This window comes from Cyanistes caeruleus, chromosome 18 (assembly GCF_971803275.1).
Source record: "Cyanistes caeruleus chromosome 18, bCyaCae1.hap1.1, whole genome shotgun sequence".
NCBI lineage: Eukaryota > Metazoa > Chordata > Aves > Passeriformes > Paridae > Cyanistes > Cyanistes caeruleus.
In genome coordinates, this window is record NC_141718.1 from 3,945,032 (window position 1) to 3,971,674 (window position 26,643).

Sequence of the window (26,643 nt, forward strand, 5' to 3'; positions counted from 1 at the left end):
AGCACTGATCCCACATCTCAGCACCTGCTGCCACATCACCCCTTTGTCCACCCCAACTTTATTGGGAAGAGCAAAGCTCTGGTTTCCTCTTCCCAACAGTGACAGCTGAAGGAAACCAAGCTAAAAATGTCATTGGAGGGCATTGCTGGTCACTGAATTTACCGGGTATCCCTGGTTTCTTAAAACAGAAGGATTTTGCTTGAATGGGAAGATTGTAGGACACAGTTGTGCAGAGGAGAATATTGTTCTGAGGAATAAATGTTGCCAACGTGGACTGTGACAGCCACACCTGATCCACACCTGCCTCTCCATGGCCAGAGGACCGGGGCAACCAGTGCCAAGCTCCTTACAGGGACAACATTTCCAAAAAACAGAGCCAATGAGCCACTGCAACCTGAACTGGGACAAATCCAGTGGCGCCAACCCAGCTGATGCTGAGGCACCAATTCTGCCCCCGGGTCTACACTTTGCTGAGGAGCCCCTGAAGATCCTGAAGCACCTGGTCCTGCTCTCCCCCAGCAGCTGATCCCACAAAGAAGGAAGAGGAAAATCACTCTCATCATCCTTCTCTCTCTTGGCCCAGCCTTGCACACAAGGGAAGCAATATTTACAATACTGAAGGTGCACAGCAGTAGCAGCAGGGTGAGGAGGAGACTCCTCCACTTTCACAGCCACACCCCTGGTCCTGCTCCATGGGGTTTTGTTTCCAGGGAATGACCTTTTCATGATGAGTGATGGGAGAAGAGACACAGCAGGGAGAGGTCTGGGATGGGGTCATCTTCTTTTGTGTTTAAACACGCAGAAGAAATGGTTGGAATTTCACTTGTGCCATTGGATGGAAACGTTCCCCAACCTTGGAGGTGACATTCCTTAATTTATGCCTCCCACCCTGCTCCATGTGGGAGGCTGCTCCTATTCAAGGCTGATAACCAGAATAATGCTGGACATTGGCTTTTGAGGATGACTGACCTGGAGCCCTCCACGAACAGCAAAACAAGATATTGATCCCAAAAGATCCCACTAGCTCCTAAATGCCCAAATTTAGCCTTCAAAAGAGAAAAAAACTAAAGTCTTAGAGATTCAGCTGCTTTTGGAATTATTAAAAGGGGAAGAGTTGTGGATGAAAAGCCATAAACCTGCCATTCAAAAATTAAAGCCTGTGTAATCCCTCTTGGATGCCATAATGTGAAATAGGATTTTAAAAATTAATACACCCAACTGCCATGTAGAATTCATCCATTTTAATTTACCCAATTAAAAGGAGAACCATGCAGAGAACACGAACTGCAGAAGGCACATGACAGGCCACAGACAAATACAGGCCTGAACCAAAAAGGAGAAATAGGAATAATGATGCAAAATGTCAGGGACTGCCTGTTCTGGCTCCCTGGCAAGAATCAGTGGGATCCTCCAGGAGGAGGTAACTATTCCCAGGCTGCACAAGAACTTGTCAGTTCCTTTTTGGGCTTTTGCAGTCGTTTATTACTGTGGGGAGGCAAAAAAAAAATTTTATTTGAGCAAATTAAGTCCCGAACTTCATCTTTCACTTTTGATCATGATGAACCTGCACAGCCTGAGCAGGAGCAGCCAGGAGCCTGTGACAGCAGTGACACCCAGGAGCTGCCTCCCACCACCTGTGATGGAGCTTGGCTCTTAAACCAGGATCCTGCTCTTCCATAAGGAACAGAGATTCCAGAATCATGGAATTGGTTGGGTTGGAAGGACCTCAAAGATGGACCCACTTCCACCCCTGCCAGGGGCAGTGACACCTTTCACTGCCCCAGGTTGCTCCAAGCCCCATCCAACCTGGTCCTGGACACTTCCAGGGATCCAGGGCAGCCACAGCTCTCTGGGCACCCTGTGCCAGGGCCTCACCTCCCTCACAGTCAGGAATTTCCTCCCAGTATCCCATTTAAATCTATCCTCTTTTGTCTTTAAGCCATTCCCCCATGTCCTGTCACTCCATCCCTTGTCCCCAGTCCCTCTCCAGCTCTCCTGGAGCCCCTTCATGCCCTGCAAGGGGCTATGAGGTCTCCCTGGAGCCTTCTCTTCTCCAGGTGAACCCCCCAGCTCTCCCAGCCTGGCTCCAGCCCTCAGAGCATCTCAGTGGCTTCCTCTGGGCTCTCTCCAACAGTTCCACATCCTTCCTGTGCTGGGATCCTAGAGGTGGAGGCAGCTCTGCAGGTGGGGTCTCACCTGAGCAGGGCAGAGGGGCAGAATTCCCTGTGCATCGCCTACAAACATCCCCCTGTCCCCATCTGTGTCTGGAGAGTGACACCAAACCCTGATTCCAACAGGAACACACAGGCTGGACGGGGAAAGAAAATGTTATTTAGCAGCAGTGTGGGAGAGGCAGCAACCTCAAGCTTTTTTATCCACCAAGAATTATCAAACCAAGGAGGAGAGGACAAAGCAGAGCAGGAGATGTCCCACAAAGCAATCCCAGGGAGATGAAGAGCCCAGGGGCATCACTATCTTCACTTGGGCAGGAGAGGAGAGACCCTGCTGCTCACCAGGCTCCAGGAATAATCCCAGAATCAGTTTGGAAAGATCCCCAAGATCATCCAACTTTGTCACCTAGCCCAGAGCCCCGAGTGCCACGTCCAGCCCTTCTACAGCCACCTCTGGGGATGTACAAAAATGAGCATCAAACACCAAAATGAGACTAAATAAGGACATAAAGGTGCTGCTGGAGGCCCCAATGGGGCGAGGAGCCCCAGCCCTTTGAGAGAAGCTCCTGCCTTGTGGTCAGAGGCACCAAACGGTCTCTGCAGAGCAGAGGAAACCACGGTGTTTTCCTGAGCACGTCCTGAGAGCTTCCGAAGGCGCCGCATCCGCCCCTCGTCACCAACACCTCCACCAGAGACCCTCCCAAGGCTCTGTGGGGACAGCACAGGACAGCCACCCGCAGCACCACCCCAGGGCTGACCCCTCAGGGTGAGGAATGGGCAGCTCTGAGCTCAGGGCTGTTATTTTACCACCTCTCAGCATCACTTTTGCAAATTCCATCCACCAGATTTCCTCCTCCCGGCAGCATTCCTCCCCCTGGAGCAGGGAACCCCAATTCCCAGCATTGTAGCGTGCTCAGAAAAGCTTGAAAAATCAGTATTTTAGGGGATTTGCCAAAAAGGGAAATCCCAGGAAAGCTGTAGTAGGTTTATAAAAACCCACCAGGCTGCAAAATCACCAAATCCCATGGTTTTCAACACAATTCCTTCCCAACACCACGAGGTTTGGCAATATAGGTTGCCAGCTGGGTGTGTTTCCACTCTGCTCTAATGCTCCCAGGTTTGGGGATTTATTTATTTATTTGTAAAATGTAATCTTATAATTAGGAGAGGATTTAAAATAAATCTCAAGTGCTGATACTCACAGCTTAAAATTAACTTCAAAAAGTCCAATCCTTCTCATAATCCAGCGGGGCTGCGGTTCAACACATCCCTGATAACTTTTGAAATCTGGAGTTGTATTTTATAAAATGCTGGTCAAAAAGGTGAATTTGAGGATTTTTAATAAAGTTGGCATTGACTGAACACACACTCAATATTCAGGTGTTTCAGCAAGGGGCAAATTTCCCTTATTAATTTTAATTATTAAAGTTAAATTTTAATGTATTTCATGTATTCTAGAAAAAAAGTGACAGATAAGAAGAAAAAAATATGATTAAATCCAAAAGGGATGGATAAGAAACACAAGAAAACTGTTCCTAAAAGTGGGAGTTTTATGAATTAATTTGAGTGTCTTGTGATCGTTTCTCTGCCAGAAAAGGGCATTTGGCGGCAGGAAACAGCTCATGGATTATGGTAAAAATATCAGGGAGAACAGCTGCTTCCCCAGCCCATGGCTGTGCTCCTTGAAATCTCCATTTAAATTAGGGAAGTGGCATCGAGTTGCACAATCCAAAGCAGCTCCCCCCTCACTCTGCACAAATTTGAGGAAGGAAATCAGGTCACAACCACAAAGTTTGAAACCCCAACCAACTGCACCTTTTCTCTGCTAGAGAAAATACTCCTCTTTTCTTTAAATTCTGGATTTTCTTTAAAAATAACTCCTAAGTTTCATCCAGGGAAGTTGAATTTCTGAGCATTGACCCTCCATCTCTGGCTGCAGCAGCTGGGCCTGGAGGAGGCACCTGGGAGAAATCTGGGCTGAAATGGAAGCTGCCCCCCAACAGCCATCAGTCACCCCACAGCCCAATCCAGGCATCCAGAACTAATCTGGAAGATTTGGAAGCGTTATTCCCAAAGGATCCACTGGAAAGTCAGGCAAAAAGAGACCACTGTGCCCTGCAAGAATCCCCCAGTGGTGCTCCTGTTCTCGTTGTCACCTTGGCAGCTGCAGGGCTGTGACATTGGATATTGGGGAAAATTTCTTCACTGGAAGGGTGGTGAAGTATGGAAGAGACTTCCTGGGGAAGTGGGGGAGTCACCATCCCTGGAAGTGTTAAAACACAAGCAGCTGGTGCATTTTGTGATGTGGTTTAGTGGGAATGGGGGTACTTGGTCAAAGGTTGGATGAACCCGAGGTCTTTTCCAACCTTAGGGATTCCATGGTTCTGTGATTCCATCCCAGGCTGCCACAAAATGGACACACTGGCTGGCTTTAAAAAGGAAAAAAAATAACCCAACACAAACAGTGTCCTCACAGCCAACCCAACCTGCAAAACCCCATTACCCGGAGCTGGGAGTGCAGCACAGCTCCAGCAGTTCCATGGATATGTGGCCCAGAAATGACATTACCATTAAAAAGAGACAAAGTCACCATTTATTCCCCCTCTCTAAAATATGATTTCCAAAGCAGCTCATCCCCCTGCTCCTTACCAACTGCAGGAAAGTCACTTGGTATCCCAGAAACTGAGGGCTCTGGATGAAGTGGTGAAACCCTGCTGCTGTTCAGAGGATGAGCATCCACCCTGAGAGAGCAGAGCTGCTGGGCAAGGAGACAGGGATCCACAGGGATCACTCCCATGAGCTGGGAATAGATGATCCAGGGCTCCACCAAATACAACTTCCATTTTCATTATTGGACAAAGCCTTAAAATGGCAGAGATATTTGTACAAACCTCTGACTGTAAGACAGGGGATGGAATTTGCTGCTTTTTTCCCTGGAGGAATGAGATCCATTAGCCCCTCTGCTGCCCTCTCTTCCCTACTACATTAGAACCTGATGATCCATTGGAATCAAGCTGACAGTGATAAATATAAACTTATTTTTACAGAGAAAAATCCAAGGTGCAATAAAAGGACAAAATCCATCACACTCCCCCTAAAATGGCTGGAAAGGCTCAATAAACCCATCACAGCAAAAACCTGATTTTATTTTACACACACTTCAGAAAAGGATGATTTTCTTTCCCCCAAATATTTCCTGGAGGAATAGGAATTGGAAAGATCTGCTTAACAATTCTCCTATGCCATGGATGAACACCAAGGCCTGTCACTTGCAGAACAACATATTCCTTGGAGAAGATCATTCCCGAGGTGTGCACGCCCCCACCCACATGCTAATTGCCTCTCAGGGCACCATCTGATCCCAGATCCTGCAGGAATGCTGCTGGTGTGAAGGGGGTGCAGGAAGGGATCAGGAAAATGGAAAAATCTAATAAAAGCTATATCCAAAGGGGACTGAATAAACCTCTGGTAAAGGCCTTACGTAAGACAACTCATGGCTGAATGGATTTTTCTGCATGAACTCAAACAAAAAGGAACATTTGCAGCAGGTTTTTCTGTGCAGATAAAACCCACAAAGCATTTTTGAGGGGGGAAAAAGAAATTTTTCTCCAGTTCTGCTGGAGCACAGATCCAACACCAGAACCTCCCTCTGAATCCAGGTGTTTCCAAGTCATCCTGCCCACCATATCAGGAAGCCCAGAGAATTTTTATCTGGTACCTTCCCTGTGTACCCAGAGCTTTCCCTGGGATAAACCTCAGAGAAAATCAACTCTACAACCACAGCTCAGAACAAGAAGGGAAGTTTCTAGTTCCCTCCCTGGTGAGCAGAGTTAATGCTGATTACCCTGGCTCTTATCACCTACACAACCCTGACCGAGAGGAATTACAGCTTTTCCAAACTATGTGGCTCATTCCAACAGAGGCCAGCCCTCCAGACCAAGCAACCTGTGGGAATTAGATTGTCTGATGCTCAGCGGCTCCTGCCGGAGCATGGGAATGGCGAGTTCCTGGCAAAACCCCTGCACATGTGCGTGCAAGAAAACAGGAAGTTCAGACAAAGCATTTCCACAGCCAGCAAAGCCGGCTCGGCTGCACTGGCTGCGGCTACTCCGGGAGCTGCGGGGATGGAAAGGGGATGCAGCCGCTGGGTCTTCCATTTGGCGGAGGGGAGGGAGGGGGGCGGGAAGACCCTCAGCAGCACGTGGTGGGCTGGGGACGCGGCGGGGACGTGGGCACACACACGGGTTAATGGATTCCCGCGCGCACGGGTTAATTCCCGCGCACACGGGTTAATTCCCGCGCACTTGCCGCGCCGCGCCCCCGCCCCCGCCAATCAGCGCGGCGGCCGCGAGCGCTGCCATGACCATATAAGGTAAAAAGCCGCGGCCGCCGCAGTGCCGCTGCGGCGGGCGCGGGTGCGCGCGCGCGGAGGGGCGGGGCTTGCGGGGAGAGGGGCGGGGCTTGCGCCCCCCCTCCGCTGGCTGCCCCCCCGCCCGTTCCGAGCACACGGGAGCGGGGTGCGGCGTCCCGGGGGGCTCATCTCACTCCAAAAACACCCCCAGACCGGGGGCCCGGGGGGCTCATCCCACCCCAAAAACACCCCCAATCCTCCCGCCCGGCGCCGGGAGGCGCCAGCCCGGCAGCGGTAAATCCCGGTCATAACAAAACCCTGTAATATCAGTGAAAATTGGCAAGAAAAAGCACATTACATGGAGTAAAATCGCCCGTTTTATGTGCTCGCCCCGCACCAAGGGTCAGCCACATCCCAGGTAATTCCCAGTGAGCCGCAAAGCGCTGGTTTTGAGCAGCCACGATGTCATTATGGGACATTTTCCCTGCAGAAATGCAGCAAGTGTATTTTTATGGCTCAATTTTAAAATCAGCCCAAACCCATGGCTGAAAATTGCCTTTATTTTTTTTTTTTTGTCCCCTTGAATATAACAAGAAGGATTTTGCTGTGGGGAGCTTAATAAGTATCTGTGCTAAACGGGTTCAAAGAGAAATCCAAATGTTATTTAGGGTGTTGAAGGAACTGGAGGAACAATTTCATCAGCCCAGGCTATAAAAATAAATGCGGAGCACAGGAACTGGTTACAGCAGAGCCAGCAAAGCACTGCATTGCAAAAGAACGTGTCAGGCTGAGGGTGAGGGACACAGCTCCTCCAGCTTCCCATGGAACCTCCTCAGATGTGGATATTAAATGGTTGTGGAAGGCAGGAATGGAGCTGAGGGCACCAAGGCAGTGATAAATAGAGAGTGGGAGGAAGAACAGAATGGATGTGAAAATAACACCAAAGATGGCACTAAAAAATGCAAAAGGGCACTCAGAATTAGCAGGAATTTCTGCCAGGGACTGAGAAAACACAGAATCATGGAATCATTACCGTTGGAAAAGCCCTCTGAGACCATTGAGTCCAACTGTTCCCCCAGCACTGCCAAGGCCATCGTGTCCCCAAGTACCACATCCACAAATTAAATCCCTGCAGGGATGGGGACTCCATCACTGCTCGGGGCAGCCTGTTCAATGCCTGACCATCTTTTCTATATAGAAATTTTCCACAATACCCAATCCAAACCTCCCTTTGCACAGCTTGAGGCCATTCCCTCTGGGTCTGTTTCTTGTTCCCTGGAATCAGAGCCTGACCCCCTCCTGTCAGGGAGTTGTGGAGAACCAGGTCTGGCCCTGAGCCTCCTTTTCCCCAGGCTGAGCCCCCAAGTCTCCCTCATCAGATCTGTGCTCCAAACATTGGGATATAAGAGAGGAAAAGAGGGATGCACATCCCCTGCCATCGGTGATGCAGCTGAACCAGGAGTTCCTGATCCAGGGCTGTGCCACCACGCGTGGTCCAGGCAGGAGGAGGGGGACACGTGGCCCGAGGATGAGCACTAAGCAGGGAAGGGCTGCTCATCACAGCAGCAAACGGAGCTATTTTGGGAAGTTGGGGTTTGGCTTTGCTGAACACGATGGAGATGTCGCTGCCCCTGCTCTGCCCTGGCTGGGTGGGAAGTTGTGCTGAACCCTGGGCACTAATTCTGTATTCCACAGGGCAGATCTGGAAATGGAGCTGGGAAAGCAGCTCAGGGCTGATGACAGACTGAGGACAACTTAACCACAGGCTTAAGAAAGGAGTTTGAGGGTCACAGAGAAAGGAATGTTGCAAAAAAAGACTTTTGATCACAAGAATTTGCTGGTTAAGCATCAGAAAGAGCTGTAAAGAATCTCCTCCAGAAGATGGATGTGACTTTTCCATGCAAGACCGGGGGCAACAGGAATGCCCTTCTTGGAACCAGCTCATTCCTTTGCATCCCTCCAATGTGGGGCTGCAAGGAGCAGCTGGGCTCAGGTGCATTCCTGAATGAATTCTGCAAGGAGCAGCTGAATTCAGGTGGTTCCTGTTTTAACTTTCCAAAGAGAAGTTGAATTCAGATGGCTCCTGAGCAAAGTGACAAAAAAAAAAAGCTGAATCCCTGACAGTAGAAAAACCTGACTTGATCATAAAGAGGCTTCTAAAATACGATTCTACGTGGAAAGTACTGCCAGAATCAGCTCAGATGAATCAAGCAAACAGCTTGTTTGTTGTGTTTAATGTACAGGAAGCATCAGGCTGATTACAGACATTAAACACATTCATACATGGCACCGCTGAGCAGCCGTTGTCACCACAGCCGCCGCTTCCCAGCCTTCATCATTCCCAAAGAAACGCCGGGATGACAGCACAGCCGAGCAGGTAACTCAAGAAATATTCCAGCAGCGCTTACCTTGTGCAGAGGCAGCACCAGGAAGGCTCCCCCACCGCTGGCATCCACGATGATGGCCACGAAGCGGGGGTTGACGGCGCAGAAGGAGCTGTCCCAGGTGACGCGGGACACGCGGATGTCGTCGTAGCACTGGTCGTTCTTCACCGCCTGGCCGAAGACGTGCCGGAATTTGCTCTGTCGTACCACCCGCCTCATCGTGTCTGCACATGGATGCAAAAGGAGAGGGTCAGTTCCAGGGAAAGGATGTCCTGAATGTCCAGGAGATTCCTGGATCGACACCCGTTCTTCTCATCAGCTCCACGGCCGCGCTTTCGGCAACGCGGGAACGCAGATTCGCTCAGATTCGTAGAATCGTGGAATGGTTTGGGTTGGAAGGGGCAGAATCCCAGAATGGCTGCAGATCTCTGGAGATCACCCAGTTCACAATAGGGTCATCCCAGGTGACACAGGAATGCCTCCAGGTGGGTTTGGGATGTCTCCAGACAGGGAGACTCCACGCCCTCCCTGGGCAGCTGTTCCAGTGCTCGGCCACCCTCCGTGGGAAGAGGTTCTTCCTCATGTTAGGTGGAATTCCCCATGGTTTAATTTATGGCCATTGCTCCTCATCCTGTTGCTGGGCACTGCTGGAAAGAGTCTGACACCATCCTTTTGGCACCAAAGACCTCAAAGCTCATCCCATTCCACCTCCTGCCATGGGCAGGGACACCTTCCACCATCCCAGGTTCTTCCAAGCCCCCTCCAGCCTGGCCTTGGACACCTCCACCTTAAAACCTGCCAAATTCTCAGCCAGCTTTGCCTTTCCCTTCTTCTATTAACTCAAATTTCAGGTTATTTTGCACCCAATCCAACCCAACTGCATTTCCAGGGGGCTTTTACAGAATTTGCCAGTTAAGCATTAATTTCCCCACTGTAAATGTGTTCCCTGACTGCAGTAAAGGAAGTTCCTAATCCCAAAAGCAGTTTTTTAGACAAGTCTCCACATATTTTCAAGGATAAATCTAGTCTTGGATTGAACTTGTTTACTTTCAAGTCAGACAGGGTCCAGAAGATGTAAATAAAAATGCAAGCTCTCAAAATCCGGTGTTCCTGTGAAGTGGTTCCACATGTTCCCTAGCTTCCAGTTCTTTCTTCTAACTCCAAAATCACCCTAAAAAAATTAGTTTCCTAGACAGAAAGGAGTAATGGAAACAAGTTAATAACTCAAATTAACTTGGTGTGTCTGTAGCATTTATTGAGAAAAATGATTTTCAAGAATTCTGGAGTTAGAAGAGAGGGAAAAGGAATTGGTGTGGAAAATTCCAGCACCTGAGAGAAGACACAGGCACAACCTTGGACTAGGGATACAACCTATGGAGCCCTCACATCTGGGAAGGGCTTTTCCCATCATCACAGGCTTTATCCCTCAGAGAAGATGGAGCAGAAGAGGAGCTTCCATACGGCATCTTGCTTTTACAATACGGGAAAATTATTTCTGTCCCAGTCTCAAGGGATAGAGAAAAAAATAAAAAAAAAAGGGGGAAAAAATAAAACTAAGCAGAGTCCAGCTCCTATCCTGCCTCCCAGAAGGTCCCCAAGCACATGGAGAGGCTGGGAAAAACTGCTCAGTGATCCAGCATGATGCTCTGGAGCGAGAGACTGGGAATGTGGTTCTATCCCGAATCCCTGCTCGCAGGCTGTCTGCTGCAAACGTGATGAAAGCTCCCAGGGCTGTCTGTGACTGCAAAGGCTTCGCAGGGAAGCGCTGAGCGCTGATGGCTGTTTTGTAGTCTGGGAGGTTAAATAAAAAATTAACAACGACAAAAAGCGGGATAACTGCAGGGAAGCGCTCATCAGAGCCGGGAAATGCCATGGAATGTGTTTGAAGAGGAGGAAAATGTTCCAATTAACGAAACAGACAGCTCTGCAGTGAAACTCTCCAGTTCCGCACAGATAAGGGAGAAAAAGCTGAGGGTTTGTTTTCCACCAGAGCCCGTTTGGGAACTGGCACTGGTCACTTCCAGTGGTCAGGGATGTACCAGTGCCACTGGAGCCACCAGTATGCCCAGTCCATGCGGATTTGGGGTTGGTGTTGTGATGGGGACACCTGTCCCAGGTGTGGGGTGGAGGTCACGCGCTGGTGACACAGAGCCGAGGGCTCCACGGTCATTCCCAGCCACGGAGAGCAGGGAGATGTTCCCCACAGTACCTTTCCCAAACTGATATTTTAAAGAGGATTAAGAATGGTTAAGAAAAAATAGGTTTTAAACGCAAAATTTTGGGAAGAACTGAGGTGTTTGAGATGCCAATGGAAAAGAACTATATGGAAATTGTTAATGATTTCTATCTTATTAAAGCTGAATTTAGGCTCCCTCCTGACTTCCATCAGTTACTGGAATGGTGTAATGCACTTTCTGCCAATTGTTTCCCTCAGAGCACAAATCAAAAGCCTGTTCCATGCTGGACACACCCCGGAACACCGGAGTGTGATGGGAAGTCATAAACCAGGAGCTGCTCTCCAGCTCCAGCCAGCAGGTGAGAGCACTAAACAAAATCATGGAATGGTTTAGGTTGGAAAGGACTTTAAAACTCATCTCATTGCACCCCCATGCCATGGGAAGGGACACCTTCCACCCTCCTATCCAGTCTGGTTTTGGACACTTCCAGCAGGATCCCAGCTTCACCAAATCATGCACAAAGAAAAGGTGAATTTCAACTCCAAGATGCCCAAATGACAAGAAATGCTGAAGTCTCAAGATTCAGTTAAGACACATCATAAAAAATGCGGTTCCACACCCAGTTACTGATTTGTGTCGACTCATTCCGAGCCCTGTCACACAATTCCATCCTGAGGGCCCCTCCCAGAGCTGGGAGGGCTTGGCTGAACCTCTGAGTTCGTGGCTAGGTCTGGCAGTGAGCACCAACCATGCATCACCACCATCTTCCCACCATTTCAGGTGACCCCAGGCTACCCCCAGGATATTGGGAATGTTCTCCCAAGCCCATTGTGACACCAGCTCAGCCCTTCCCCACCTGGAAACACCCCTTGCAGCAAATCCTTCTCATCCTCTGCCTGCGCAGCTCAGCCAGGAGCAGGGAAAAGGCTCCTGCTTTGTGCATGGTGGATTTCCAGGAGTGTTCACCCCCTGGCAACATTCCCACCCTGCTGTGAATCCAGATTAAAATCAGATTGTTGGGAAGAAGGTAAAGCAAAGGTTTGAACTTGTCGTGCTGAGCCAGCACAGCAAATTGCCTGGAATCGCACCCCACAGAGCCAGGGGGCTGGGAATGTGGCTGCTCCAATGCTGGGAATTCAGGTGGGATGGCTACAAAGGATTATTTGTATCACTTGGATAATTGTATCACTTTTTCACGTGATCAATACCAGAACAGCAGGAAAAAAAGTTCGTTTCAAGTATCAGATCCTGGGGATCTGTCACCCCTTCCACTTTGACAGAAGAGAAACTCCCTTTTACCCCATGGTGAAATCCTACTACTTTATTTCCCTCATTTTCACCCTTTGATGCAAAGGGTAATCATTCGGTTTTCTATAAATTACTTTTAAAAAATGCAGAGAGTTCAGATGCCTCCAAAAATATCCTTATTTGTTCCAAAGGGATCTGTTGGAACACACCTTCCCTGCCCTCTTCCCCACCTACAGCTCATCATCCTTAGCAGGAACTCTTTGATGAACACATGGTGAGCAGCCCCCAAGTGCTCATTTCCATAGCAAAGGGAGTGATTCTTGGCGTTGGATCAGAGCCATTTTGATCTGGCTGCTCTCCAAGGAGAAGAAGAAGGAGGAGGGAATGTGCTGGTTGTGGTTGGAAGGAGCAGCGACTGCGGCTCTTTCAGCTCATCAGGGAGAGCAGGTGAAAAACCCAATGTGGGGAGTGGGAGCCTGAGCACCCCAAAAGAGTCCCAGCTCTGCCACAGACTGGCCCTAAATGGGAGGAGTGTTTTGTCTCCTCTTTGCTTCTCAATCCTGCAGTGCAAAGGATCCCCTCCCTTCTCCTCTTCTTCCTCATGCATCTCCAAGAAAATCCACAGCTCAGTTTGGTTGTCACAGGTTCTCTCGGCAGGAGCTTCAGGCTTGGCCAGCTCATGGAATGGTTTGATTTAGAAGGAACCTGAAAGCTCATCCAGTTCACCCCCTGCCATGGACAGGGGCACCTCCCAGCCTGGCCTTGGACACTCCCAGGGATCCAGGGCAGCCACAGCTTCTCTGGGAAACCTGTGCAAGGATCTCCCCCACTTACAGCCAGGAATTTATTTCCAGTATCCCATCTGAGTCTACCCTCTTTTGTCTTAAAGCCATTCCCCCTTGTCCTGTCACTCCATCCTTTGTCCAAAGTCCCTCTCCAGCTCTCCTGGAGCCCCTTTAGGCCCTGGAAGCGGTTCTAAGGTCTCCCTGGAGCCTTCTCTTCTCCAGGTGAACCCCCCAGCTCCCCCAGCCCAGCTCCAGAGTAGCTCCGTGGGCTCCTCTGAACCTGCTCTAATAAGTCCCTGTCTTTTTTTGTGCCACTTTTAGGATTATCAGGTGAGACACCAACACCTGAGATGATTCACCCTAAGGAAAGGCTGATTCAGCCTCCATCACACTTGCAAAAGGATGACCCGGGCGGTTTGGGGAACATTGGGAAGTGACTTTGGAAATACCCAAGTGGGTAAGGAAGTGTATCCATGGCTGGCAGGGCTGTGCTGGGGATTTTCTCTTAGGAAGTGGACTTGGAACACGAGCATTAAAAAAAGAAGTTAATGATATCATTATCTATGCTGTTAAACCTTGGCTGAGGAACCATCTCCATCCACTTGCTAGACAGAATATATTTTTGGGGGGTAAAGTGCAAATTTACAGGATTTAAAACCTCCTGACTGGGAGCTGAAAGGCCTTTAAATTTTGCCAGAGTTACAACCCTCAGCAAAATTAAAACAGAAGCATTGGACACTCTGCAAAGGCCTCCACAATAGAAGTGCTGACAGATCTACAGCTGCTGAGCTCCTGGATCCCGCTTGGCCACACATGGCATCTTGGTGGGCACAGAGGAACCAGCCTTCAAATCTCTTATTTATTCCCTCCCCGAGTGACTTCCAGCTGAATTTTACCAAAACTTTGGGTTTATCTGTCAGTCTGTGCCCTCTGAACAGCCCAGCCCTTGTGGCAGCTTTTAAAAGGACCCTGAAAAAGGCTGGATGCTGCCGGCCGCGCTCGCACAGGGATACTTTTCATTCCACTCCTTTCTGATCTCCCATCACGATGTGTCACAAGAGCTACCATGAGTTTGCCCATTTTCCTGTTTATAAAGGATTTATCTGTCTCAAGAATCCAACAGATGGATTTCTGTGGCTTCGGAGGGTTTGCAGCCTGCTTATGCAAGAGGAAATGCATCCTGCTAGGGAACACTTACAGGAAAACCCCCCACTAATGGCAAAATCCTGCTCAGCCCATGTGATTGTGATCCCTTCTGGAAAGGGAGGCATTGGAATAAAAGGCCAGTTGAAGTCAGACAGCCGGAGGCTACTGAAGGGGGGGTGAGGAGATACAAATCCAGCGGATAGGGAGAACAGCATTTACAAAAGATTGGTACTGGGAACTGGAAAGGCTCTTCCTTAAGTGGAAAAAGTCAAGTTGCAGCTGTTGATGGTGAATCCCCAAACTCCCAGTCTAAGCCTTGCTAACGGGCTTTTGGAATAGGAAGCAGATTAAGAAAAATAAAAATTAAGAGGTCAGTGGTTGGCCTTGATGCTCTGAAAGGTCTTTTCCAACCTCAATAATTCAATGGTTCTATAGGCAGTGCACCAGCAGCAATTATGAGTGATGTTATGGGAGGGATGGAGGGATGAAACTGGTGAAACTGCACCATGGGAAAGCCCAGAGGATTCCCAAGTACCAACTGTGAGGCCCAAGGTCTTCCTGAACAGCAGGGCTGAGCCACTTGGGCCTCATCAGCAAAACCTCGTCACCAAACCAACTCTGTGCTCAGAGCTGATTTTATTAAAAAAAAAAATTATCTTGGAGGTATGTTATAATCCTAAACCCAAACCAGGCCATGGATGTTCCAACCTGCCCCTGGCATGGAGAGAACACCCTCTGGGAGCAGAGCTGAGCCACATCTGCAGAGCAGTTGGCCATCACAGAGATAAGCACCGGAGAAAAACCCACAAGGAATCTGTTAATTCCCTCCTTGGAGCACTTGGAACATCCTGTGGAAGATAAGGTACAGAGCCACACATGGAAGGGAGGATAGAGAATTTCAGAGGGTTTCAGACCATTAAAACACCACCATCCCCTCGTGTTCCCCATGGCAAGGACGGCTCTGTCCCACCGCTGTGGGTCCAAGGGAGCAGGGACTGAGCAACCCCACTGAGAAAAGGCACAGAGACCTCCAGGTTATTTCCTAATTGCTCTCTTCTGGCATTTCTTCACTCCAGTGCCTTGCTTGTGCAAGCTCTGGGGTTCTTGTGACCCAGGGCCATGGACACACACTGCCCTGGGCTCGGTCCAGCTGCTCACCTATTCCAGAGAAATCTTCCCACCACTGTCACCATCAAGGCTGAAGGAGGAATTAGTATAAAAAAAATCTCAGATTGGTTTGGGTTGGAAAGGGCATTAAAGCTCACACAGTTCCACCCCCTGCCATGGGCAGGGACACCTTCCACTAGCCCAGGTTGCTCCAAGCCCCATCAAACCTGGCTTTGAACATTTCCAGGGATGGGACAGCCACAGCTTCTCTGGGCACCCTGGACCTCACCACCCTCACAGGAAAGAAATTTCTCCTAAATATCTCATCTAAACTTATTCAGTCTGAACCCACTCCCCCTTGTCCTGTCACTCCATGCTCTTGGAAAACTTCATCTCCCTCTCCAAGTATCCATGGAATCAAAGAGCTCAGGCTCACGATATGAAGTCTTGCAAGACTTGGGCAAAGAAGGAAGTGAGGGGAAAAAATGTCAAGTAGCCACAAAAAGTTCAGCTCACCCCACAACTTCACGTGAAAGTTCAGCAGAAAAAGGGAACAGCCACCAATGCCTTGATGCAGTTTCTGTGCTTTTAAACACAATTCTGTTCCCTCTGTGTATCCCTTTTCCAATCAATCCATATCCAGTCCATTGCTGACAGAACTGTTGTTTTCAGCTGTTCAGAGTTATTTAAAACAAAGGTGAACACTACTACAGATGGTCACAATTCCAAAACACATCATATTTGTGTGCAGATTATTTTCAGTCTTTGGTTACTTGAGCCTAGGTTGAGCAAGACCCTGCCATCTGATTTCACTTCATTTTAAAGACAAAAAGCTGGAATATGAACTTAATACTGAAATTTCCAGCTGTTCTACCACTGGCAAGATTCTATTTTGGGATGGGAACCTAAACCACAAACTACCAGGGAATTTGATTATATCTCAACTGGGGAGCCCAGCACATTCAAAAATGTAACACAACCCAAACTTTGAATAAGCTGAAATTTCTGCTCTGGATGAAGCGCAAGGTGTTGGCTGCAACCTGTGAAACACTTGATACAACTCTGGATTTCAGAGCTGTAACCTGGAGTGATCACATGAAAACCTTTAGAATATGAAGAACTCTTAAGTCAGAAGTGCCTGTAGAGCTCAAATCTCTCAGGATCACCAAGGACTCATTATTTCCTGAGGGTTTACCTGTGTGTGCTCATGTCACATCTCCCCTCCCGGGGCTATTTTCACTTCAAGATTTCCAGGGATAAAATTCACCTTCCTGGGGAATCACCTGGTTGTGGAAGGTGTCCCTGTCTATGGCAGAGAGGTGGAATGAGATGAGCTTGAAGCTCCCTTCCAAACCAAACCCTTCTGGGATGATCTTACCACTCCCACACTTTGTATCTCCACATCCAGCATTACATCATTGACCATAATTTGCAGTGACAAAAGGACGCCGCAGTTAAAGTCATTACCCCGAACTGAGAGCCTTGTCTGGCTTCATTTAATCTGTGTCATCTACCAGAAAGGCAGAGCAATGAATGCACACAAAAATCATTACACAAAATAATTCAGCAGGAGTCATAGCGGGATGGGGAACCAGCAGGAATGGGAGTTTCAATGCACGAGAGCAGCAACCTCCAAAAATCCTCTTTTTTTGGGTTTATATCTTTTAGAGCTGTCAGCTGGTACTAAAGCTGCCCCACCTCTTAGGTGGTTGGGGATGTTTTAGGGGATGTTATCACAGGCTGGGCAAAAATGGGTATTAAAATGAAGAGGAGAGCAAAGTGGAGATAAAAATAAAGGATTGAAACGCAGGACAAAACCTCATAAAGGCAACTAACATACAAAATATAGGGTTAAGAGAGCAGGGTTTGAACATTCCAGGTGCCTCAGTGCATTCAAATCCAGACTGGAGCATGAAAGGTGTCCCTGCACATGGCAGGGGGTGGAATGAGATGAGCTTTAAGGTCCCTTCCAACCCAAGCCATTCTGGAATTCTGTGATCCCTGCATTTCAGCTTCCGCTTTTGCTGCTAGCAGAGACAGTTGCACAGTGGTTGGACACCACAGAAGCTTTTCACTGGATAAGGAAAGGGAAACCTCCCACACACTCCCCACCTCCGACATCGCTGTTCCAGCAGCCGACCACAGAAGGCCGTGGCCTTTCACATGATCCCCTCCAAAGATCCTTCCTTTTCCACTGGAATAAACACCAGAGAAGCTTCTTTGCACACTGTATCCCATCCACTGCCAAGAGACAGAGCCACATCCTGAGCAACAGCCCTGGGAGCTGCAGCCAGAGCCATCAGAGCAGCCCCAGGGATGCTCCTGACACCCATCGGAGCAGCCATGGGGAGGAGGGAAGAACAGGGCTCCAGACCACACCACGATCCCAAGGGAAACACAAGCAGGAGTGCACAGCTCTCCCAGGATTCCAGCTAAGGGAACTCAGTGATAAAATGCTTCTCTCCAGCACTGACCTAGTTCTGTTATCAGAGCTAACAGGGAAGTAGCAATCTGGTCAGAGCTGCTGCCCCGACCCGCTGGATTCCTCTCTCACTCAAAGGTTACATGCCAGCGTTTTCCAGACCATATTCCTGAGATACACTGGAGGTTTTTCCTCTTTTTTTTGGGCAAAGGTTGGTGGTTACAAACAGAAAAAGAGCTGCTCCCCAGCACAGCTTCATGAAACTCTCACCAAATCACCACCAGATCCCAGCATTCCCAACCAACCAAGCACCTTTTTCTAACAGAGTGTTCATAGCAGAAAAATGCTGTATTTTCATCTCTCTTTTCTCCTACAGCCCAAAGCAATCAAATCTGCCTAAATGAAATAATTTTTGAGTTTCTGTGTGTGATAGAGGAGTTCACCAGTAGCACTAGACCTGACAGCTCATACACAGGATTTATCTGTCCTGTCCAATGGTGGATTTAAGAAGTCAAGCAGACAGCAGCTCCCAGGTGCTGGGAGCCTAAAGCACAGAAAGAATAACAACCTGCAGGATTTCCCATTCTGCTGGAGTCAAGAAGAGCTGCAGACAGGAAGGGAACTACATTAACATGGTGTTTTCCAAGCACAGTTCCTGGTAAACTCCAGTGGACATTACTGGGAACATTATCCTGCTTCTCCTCGCTTACTAAATTGGGTCATTCCTTAAAAAATGACCAGAAGATTTAGTGAAAGTAGAAATCCCAAAATGGTTTAGATTGGAAAGGACCTTAAAGTTCATCCAGTTCCACCCCCTGCCGTGGGCAGGGACATCTTCCACCATCCCAGGTTGCTCCAAGCCCTGTCCAACCTGGCCTTGGACACTCCCAGGGATCCAGGGGCAGTCACAGCTTCTCTGTTCACCCTGTGCCAGGGCCTCCCCACCTTCACAGCCAAGAATTCCAATAATCCATCTAATCCTGCCATTCCCTCTTGTCCTGTCACTCCACCCCTTGTCCAAAGTCCCTCTCCAGCTTTCCTGGAGCCCCTTTAGGCACTGGAAGGGGTTCTGAGGTCTCCCTGGAGCCTTTTCTTCTCCAGGTGAACATTGCCAGCTCTCCCAGCCTGGGTCCATGGCAGAGGAGCTCCAGCCCCATCCCCAAAGGAATAGATGAGCTGTTTTCTATTCCTCAATTGCAACATCCTTTGGCATCCATAGGAAGAAATTCGAAACAGTAAAGGTGTTTTAAAAGAAAAACAGTCTCCCAGATAAAAGGTTGCAGGTCCCAGGTCTCCCAGAGCAATGCACCATCAGGGAACCCTCTGCTCCAAACACCAAATTAACTGGGACACAAATTCCTCCCAATTCCAGAATAAGGCAGAAACAACAGATCAGCACAACCAAGGCTCCCAAAAAGCCTGGCCAAGAGTGAGTCAGACTGACCAAGCAAGGAGCAGCGTTCTCCACATGACCCAGCCTGACCACAGCGGCTCCAAGCTCTGCTGGACCGAGCACAACTCCCAGACCTGCCGGGAGCCTGCGGAGAAGCTGGAGCTGCCTTGGAGATTGTGACCCAGGAGCAGCAGGGTGACCAAGGACAATGGCAGCACCTCATGGATTAACGCCACAGCCACACATCTCCTGCTCTAACAGCAAACAGGATGGGCTGGAGTCCTGGAGAACATCTCAGGTAGACTGGAAGTACAGCACAGAGCAGCTTGGTCCATCACACGGGAATTTTGAGTGGACACACTCTGCTCCAAAAAGTGACAATGAGCTTGGCTGGCACATCCTGAGTAACACCTTCTTCCACTTCTCAACAACACCCATCCAAAAGGTGAGGCCCCCACACTGAACTGCTTTTAATGTTCTCAAAGTAACCCCAACAACAGTGAATTGTCAAAGACAAGACAACATCCTCACCCCAGGACGTGGGAGGTTTGGACTGGACAACGCCAACATCTCAGATTTTAATGCAGTACAAACAAGCTGCAAAATGAATCTCAATGCTCCCAGTTGGAACTGGCATGTGTTTCTCCACATTTCCATTTGCTGTCCTGCCAGCTCTTCTGGCCAAGCAGCCTATAATTCCAAGAGCACCATTGTCATTCCGTCCTGTTTCCGTAACGTGCAATTTGAAATCAGGGCTGGGGGAGGGACCACAAGGCCAGAGAAGACTGAAACTCAAATCCAGATAGTTCAATCTGCTAACTTGATTTTAAATCCCTGTCTCATGGTGCCAATTACAGCCCCCCAAACATCTGCTTTAGCAGAGGCTTCCAAATTCAAACACATTTCCTCTGTCCTACAGATGTTCTTTGTCACTGACCTGTCATGGGACAATGAGGGGCACAACCTGGTGTCAAACTATGAGGGTGACACAAAGTGCTTTTCTCACTTCTCTGGGCAGGCAAGAAACCAAAAATTAACTTAGGGAAGTAGATTTAGATTATTAAGGAGCTTTAATAAACATTCTAGGCTGTAAAGACAGATTTCAGATCCAAGAATAGGAAAAACATCTTCCTACCCATGTCCTTGACACCTCCACCTCTGAGCTTCCCTGACAGGGAGAATCACACCCACCCCAACACTGGGCAAAGGCTGATTCCTTAGGGAATTCTTGGACCTTCAGCTAGCTGCCCTCAGCTGGAGAACTGGTTTCCAGTGAAGAATTACAGCCTGTGCCTTGATGACCTTTAAGCTTTACTTACCTGTTGGCTTGACAGTCACGTTGCTCCACGTGCAACCCACACTTCCAGTCCTTTGGGAATCCCTGTGGCATTTCCAGCAGCTCCGGAGGAGCCCGGCCAAAACGAGAGAATTACACCCAGATAAGCCCAGCTGGTTTTTATGGAACCTTTCAGAGCACCTAAGAATTCCCTGAGTAGAGCAGAAGATGGATGTGGCAAAGCACAGTTACAAAGAACAAAAAGATAACCTTTACCCCCAAAGAAACATCAGGGAGCCAAAGGAAGAATGGAGAGATAACCCCAGGGTAGCCTGACCCAAAGCAGGGGCACCCACCTTTAACAGCAGCACCTTAAAACACCACACAGAACAAACTGTTCCAGAAAGGAGCAATTTTCCTGGCAGTGGCCAGGAAAAAGATGCTGGAAGCACAGCAACACTGAGCTAGAGGAGTTTTGTGCCCACCCTTCAGTCAGTGCTAAAGCAGAATGTATTGCAGAGGAATGTCTGGCAACTTGTGTTTGCCTAAACTGGCTCAGGATTCTCTCCTGCCTTGCAAATTGATCTCAGCAGATCCAAAAATTCAAATAAAGCTTAAAAAGTATCACTGAAAACTTAAAAAAAATGCAACACACCTCCTGTTCTGAATGAGACAGCTTTGGGCCTCCAGCTTCCAAGATATGGTATCATTAATACAAGTACTGCAGAAGGGAATTAAGTAAGAAATTAAGAGTTTAAAGGTGTAACAATGGTCATTTATCCACATGTACACATCCCTGCCACATGTGCTGGGGCACATACCTGAACCATGTGTAAAACTCCACTTGGTAGTACGTGCTACAAGTATTCCCAGCCTAGTACCCTGCCAGACCATGAGTAAAATGTGTTACATCACATTCCCAGCTTGGAAAGAAGGATACCAATCTGTTTCACACAGGTATGATGAAAAATGCCAAGGAAATGCCAAGCAGACACCCTGAGTCAGCTGGGGGGATCCAGATTCCAGAAGGAAGCAGCAAAACACGGGGGATTTTTAACTATTTAAAGTGAAAAGGGGGGTGAAAAGAGCCACTCCAGGAGGTAATTCCAGCCCTGAGCAGGTGCCTGAGCACTGAACCTTTGCTGATGACAATCTTCCCTATCAATCCATCATCTGCCCAGCATGGCCAGTTTGCCCAGTTCCCAAGGGACACGGTGCTTAGTAGGGATTGAATTTGTTGCTGCCTGCTAATCCCCGGAGCTGCTAATTACACCCATTATCAGTTTGTCCAGCATCCAGGTCTGGCACACTGCAGGATGCCAAGTCCCTGTCAGGTTTACAGACTGGTTTGGGTTAGCAGGGACCTTAAAGCTCATCCCATTCCACCTCCTGCCATGGGCAGGGACACCTTTCACTATCCCAGGTTTCTCCAAGCCCCATCCAACCTGGCCTTGGACACTTCCAGGGATGGGGCAGCCACAGCTGCCCTGAGCACCCTGTGCCAGGGCCTTGCCACCCTCACAGGGAAGAAATCCGTCCTTAAACTCAAATTTCCCCTCTTTCAGTTTCAGTCCATTTGCTCCTTGTCCTGTCAAAACAATTATTGATGAAGGAATGCTCAGGAATGGGACACTCAAAATGTGCTGCTTTAAAACTGCAGGTTTTTATGTTTATTTGGGAGAAACAATGGATTTTCAAGGACTCCGGAACACGGTCTCTATGGCAACTATATGCAGAACCAGGGGGGAGGGAGGGGAAGTTCCCTTATTTCCAAATACTCAGAAATGAGTGATTTGAAGTCCATTTACCAGGAACTGCAGGTGTAATGCACTGCTCAGGTTCATACAGGGATGCAAACAAGGAGTAGTTTCAGGCACACCATTCCCATGGAGTTTTAGGAAATCCTGCTCAGGCACATCTGCTAAAAATGCAGAAATGGCTGCCTTAATATTCAGCTCAGAATTATTACCTGTGTGCTTGTTCCTACATAGATGGCAGCCAAAATCTGGAAAACCACAGGGAAACCCTGGTCCTTCCTAAAGGGAACACTTGGCCTCAAGCACAGCTCAGCAACACTCCAAGGCGAGCTGGGAGCTCATCTCAGCATCAGGCTGAGCCTTAATCACTTTAAATCAGATCCCACCACTGCTTTATTTCCACTGCTCTTTCAAATTCAATTATTAAAAAAGGAAAACAAGACAAACTTAATTATGCTGGGCTGAGAGGCCCAGCTCAATGTCAGAGTCACTGCAATGTCTCCCACCAAGAGCCAGACCTCCAGCGTCATCACAGGCTCAGCAAAAAGCAGATTAGAGATCACTTATTGTTATCACCAGCAAAAATAGATTGAGACAAAGCAAAGTGGTCATGCTGAAGAAATTGTCCTTTCCCTAGTGCAGGTGATTCTTCCTTGAGTCTCCCTCTAAGTCATCAGCACAGAGGAGAAATGGTCCAAAAGGCCACGCTTTGTCACTTCCAAACCAAGCAGATCTCCTCTATCCACCATGGGCCCATCAGCAGCCTTCAAAAACCACAGGTTTCCCCTCTGGAGGCAGCAGCAGATGCCATTTTCAATACTTCTCTGACAAGTTCCTGACCCACAGAGCAGGATTTTGAAGTTTTCAGGACGTTCTGTCACAAAATCCTCTTCCATTTGAGGAGCACTTTGTGACCCCTTAGGAAGGTGTCTGATCCAAGGGATCCCACCCGTCTTATTGGCATCAGGAATTTCATGGGAGGGGGGAAAAGTAAAATTATCCACTTGCCCAACAGCCATCTTCTACTTTCCAGCTACATCATTACCTCCAGCCATTAATCCTGATTGGATTTATATTCCCTGCATAACCCCACAAACACAATTAATGGCTGGTGTAGAACTAATGGCTGGTATATTCCATTAGGATCCTCTCCAGACAATTTGGGCCTCCAAGGACAAGCCCTGCAAAGCTGCCAGTGGATCCTGGGAGCAGCTGAGCAGTTCTGTGTCACGCTGGTATTTCACATGCCTATGTGTGGTTTGAGATGAGAAAAGCCACAAAAAGTCATGTACTGAACAATTATAACCTCAAAAAAGAAACAAATAATCCATTTTTTTGCACGATTACTCACAGGAGGAAAAGCAGAACAAAGCAATCCTATTAACAGATAAAAAGAAAGGGCCCAGTAAACAATTCCCAACCATACTGGTGGAGCCAACACATCCAGAAAAATGGACTTTCACTGCTGCTTTTCTGAGTCACTCAGCTAAAGCCTAAAACCTTTTTCTGCTTCATTTTAACCTGGTGTTCAGCACCACCTGCAACTGCAACTGCAGGACGTGACAAAAGCTCAGCAGTTCCCATCCTGTCAGCCCCAAGCCACCAGCAGCCTGACTCTCCACACACAGCTCCAGGAGCTGCCTAAAACTGAAGCTCTAAACAATTTCTAATCATACCCATTTCAGAGCTACCCACCAGAATACGGCAGCCCAAAAATATTAACTGGGGGAGACTACAGGGAGCGAGATAGAAGAGAGCACAAACATTTAATTCTTGCTCCTATGCCCTGCAAAGGCTTAAACTGGGGCACTTCAAATCCTCAGTGAGTTTCTGTTCCAACACATCCTCGGAGAAGGGCTGAGATGATCACAAAAGCCTCAGTAAAGCAAAATCAAAACAAACAAACCCAGACTTTAAAAGTCAAGTGAAAATGTGCCTGTGAGCTTGCCCAAGAGGACATTCCTGGCCCTGGGAGTGGTGCACTGATGACCTCACCGAGCTGCAAACTCAGGCCAGGAAGTGTTTTGCTCATGTCTTTCAGAATAGGAAGCTGGCATTCCAGGGATATTCCTCGGAATCGATCACCAAATGAAACCCAGGACCATAAATTCCCTCCCCATCACAACACAACGTTTTGGTTTAATGAGCCGTTTTATGAAGCCATCGGTAAAGTCGAATGTTGGACGTGGCCAGCACGATGTCAGCGAGGGCAGAGCTCGGCACCCCATGCTGCATCACCCAGGGAAAAGCTGATATTTCCCCCTTCTGCACATTCCTCCTTCATTGCCATTAAACTGAATCCCTGCCTTTCGCTTGGAGTGAATCCCAGAAGTGACAGATGCAATAAGCATGAAGATTTCACTTGAAAAAATCCAATGATGTTTGAAAAGACAGCTCGGGAGAAGACAGAGCAATGCCAATAGAGAACACAAATGCTGATTAAAGCAATCTGGATAAAAGGCTACAAGTGACCATTGAAAAATTACTATTATGAAGTGCTGTATTGAAACAAACACCGAGCAAATGCTGCCTGACATGTCCCCGTGTCAGGTCTTACTGGGGCTACCAAAAACACAGAAAAACACACACATCCAAAATAAACAGGCACTGCCACAAAAGTATTTGATCTTCTACCTTTGTGTACACAGTCCTTAGCAAACACCACTATTAGCTGCAATAAAACCTTCCTGCAAGCACACAGCCATCTGGATTTTCCCCCCCCTCTCTTGAGCAGAAAAGATGATTCAATGCTCGTTATTCAAATGAAAATGGAATAAACCCTCTCCTGCCTCCCGCACACAACACCCGCTGCTTTCCCCACATCCAAACACGCTTCTCCCAGGACACGCTGTGCCAGTTCACACCATTTTCCCACACTCTAGAGCTTCCCTCATGCATGCCACGGAGGCACACAGAGGGAGAGGATGGTGCCAGGTAATTTGGGAACAGCCTGGCCTAAAATTAAAACAAAATTGGGAAATTTAGCAGCGAACTGAAAAATCAACCGCAGCCTGGTGTGTTCAGAACATCCCTCTCTGATTTTGCCACCGTCCTTGGTCTTGCTCCCAGTAATCCCTACGCACATCTGCACGAACAGAAGTGCTCAGACCAACTCCAGCTGCTAAAAAAACCCCAACCCTAACGCATAGCACTTATCTTCAACAATAAAACTGCTTCCATGGGGTTTACTTTTGTTTCCCGGCACCTTTCACTGCCTTCTTTTATTTTCTTCTTTTTTCAGACCGGTCTCCTGTGCAGACAGTCAGTTACAGCATCACAATGTCCTACAGCTGAACCTCTGTGTGGTGGTGTCGGACACCTGCCCGTGTGTCCAAGACCTTCCCTCGTGCTGTTAACAGAATCGGTGGGAATTTCATAAAGCACAGGTATGGACTAGCCTTTAAATTTCAGCCTTTGGCGTATCACTGTTAAACAATGTGGCTTCCTGCATAGGAAAACAAAGCCCAGGGACATCTGCCCACAGCAAAGGGATGGCATGAGATGGTCCTTAAGATCCTTTCCAGCCTAAACCATTCTGGGATCCCCATACCATGTCACACAACCCAGCAGTCCACACATCTCCTGCACAGCCTCGAAAGAGCCCCTAATAACGGCGTGACAAGGACCTGCTCTACAGGAGCCTCCGAAAAATCAACCCAAACTAAACCCCCATCAGGGCTCTCATCTTTTGTCCTCTGCCATGGTGCACGGCGGGGACGGGCGCTCCGGGGGCGGCACACGCCGGTGGCACCGAGCGGCTGCTGCATCGCCGGGCGGAAAAGAAGGAAGGGAAAAAATAAAAAGAAACGAAAATGCGCCGAACAAAAGCCCCCCAGCGCTGTCCCCGCCGCGGCATCAGGTGCGCGGCGGGAGCGCCCGGCGCCGCCGCCCCGCCCCGGGTTTGCCCTGCCCGGCGGCCCCGGCCGGATGCGGATGCGGCGGCGACCCCGCGCCGCTGCCTAATAAGGAGGGAGCGGGGAGCGGCCGGGACCGAGGCGGTGCGGGGAGGGCGCTGCCGCCGCGGGCCCCGTGCTGACAGCGGCCGCCGCCTCACGGAGGGCTCGGCGGCCCCGCGCGGGAAGGGCCCGCCCGGCCGGACCCCCGCCCTGCCCGGCGCCCTCCCGTGGGCACCGCACCGCCCGCCCAACCGCAGGACCGCTCTGTGGTGCTCCCCAGTTTTCCTCTCGCCCTCACCGCCCCCGAGCCGCACCGCGATCCCGAGCCGCCTCCCGCGTCCGCTCCTCAGCCCGGCGGAGCCGCCGCCTCCGCCTCCTCCTCCGCCCGCCGCCGCCGCCCGACTGAGCGCCGCGGGGCGGGGCGGGGCAGCGCGGCAGTAGGCCCCGCCCCCGGACCAACCACGCCCACAAGAGACAACGCCCCTCCGGTCAGGCCCCGCCCACTCACGCCTCCCTCGGTAGGGCGTGGC

General features: G+C 49.2%; 1 protein-coding gene and 1 long non-coding RNA gene across 5 annotated transcripts in view; one reads left to right on the forward strand and one right to left on the reverse strand.

Moving 5' to 3' along the window:
- Window positions 1-26,643, reverse strand: part of CORO1C (coronin 1C) — a 50,533-nt gene that overhangs the window by 12,721 nt on the left and 11,169 nt on the right. The window contains exons 1-2 of one of the 4 annotated variants that reach the window (XM_086856071.1): window positions 26,428-26,522; window positions 8,931-9,130 (exon numbers count right to left, since the gene is read on the reverse strand). In XM_086856071.1, the coding sequence (XP_086712197.1) occupies window positions 8,931-9,125 (195 nt within the window). In that variant the 5' untranslated portion in view covers window positions 9,126-9,130; window positions 26,428-26,522. Of the gene's footprint in view, window positions 1-8,930; window positions 9,131-11,702; window positions 11,877-26,411; window positions 26,523-26,643 lie in introns of those variants that run through there. The other 3 variants (XM_086856070.1, XM_086856069.1, XM_023937391.2) reach the window with 3 other exon arrangements.
- LOC147649883 (uncharacterized) lies at window positions 11,955-19,814 on the forward strand. Its single transcript, XR_015277776.1, has 2 exons — window positions 11,955-12,110; window positions 19,164-19,814. It is a non-coding gene; the product is annotated as an uncharacterized LOC147649883 (long non-coding RNA).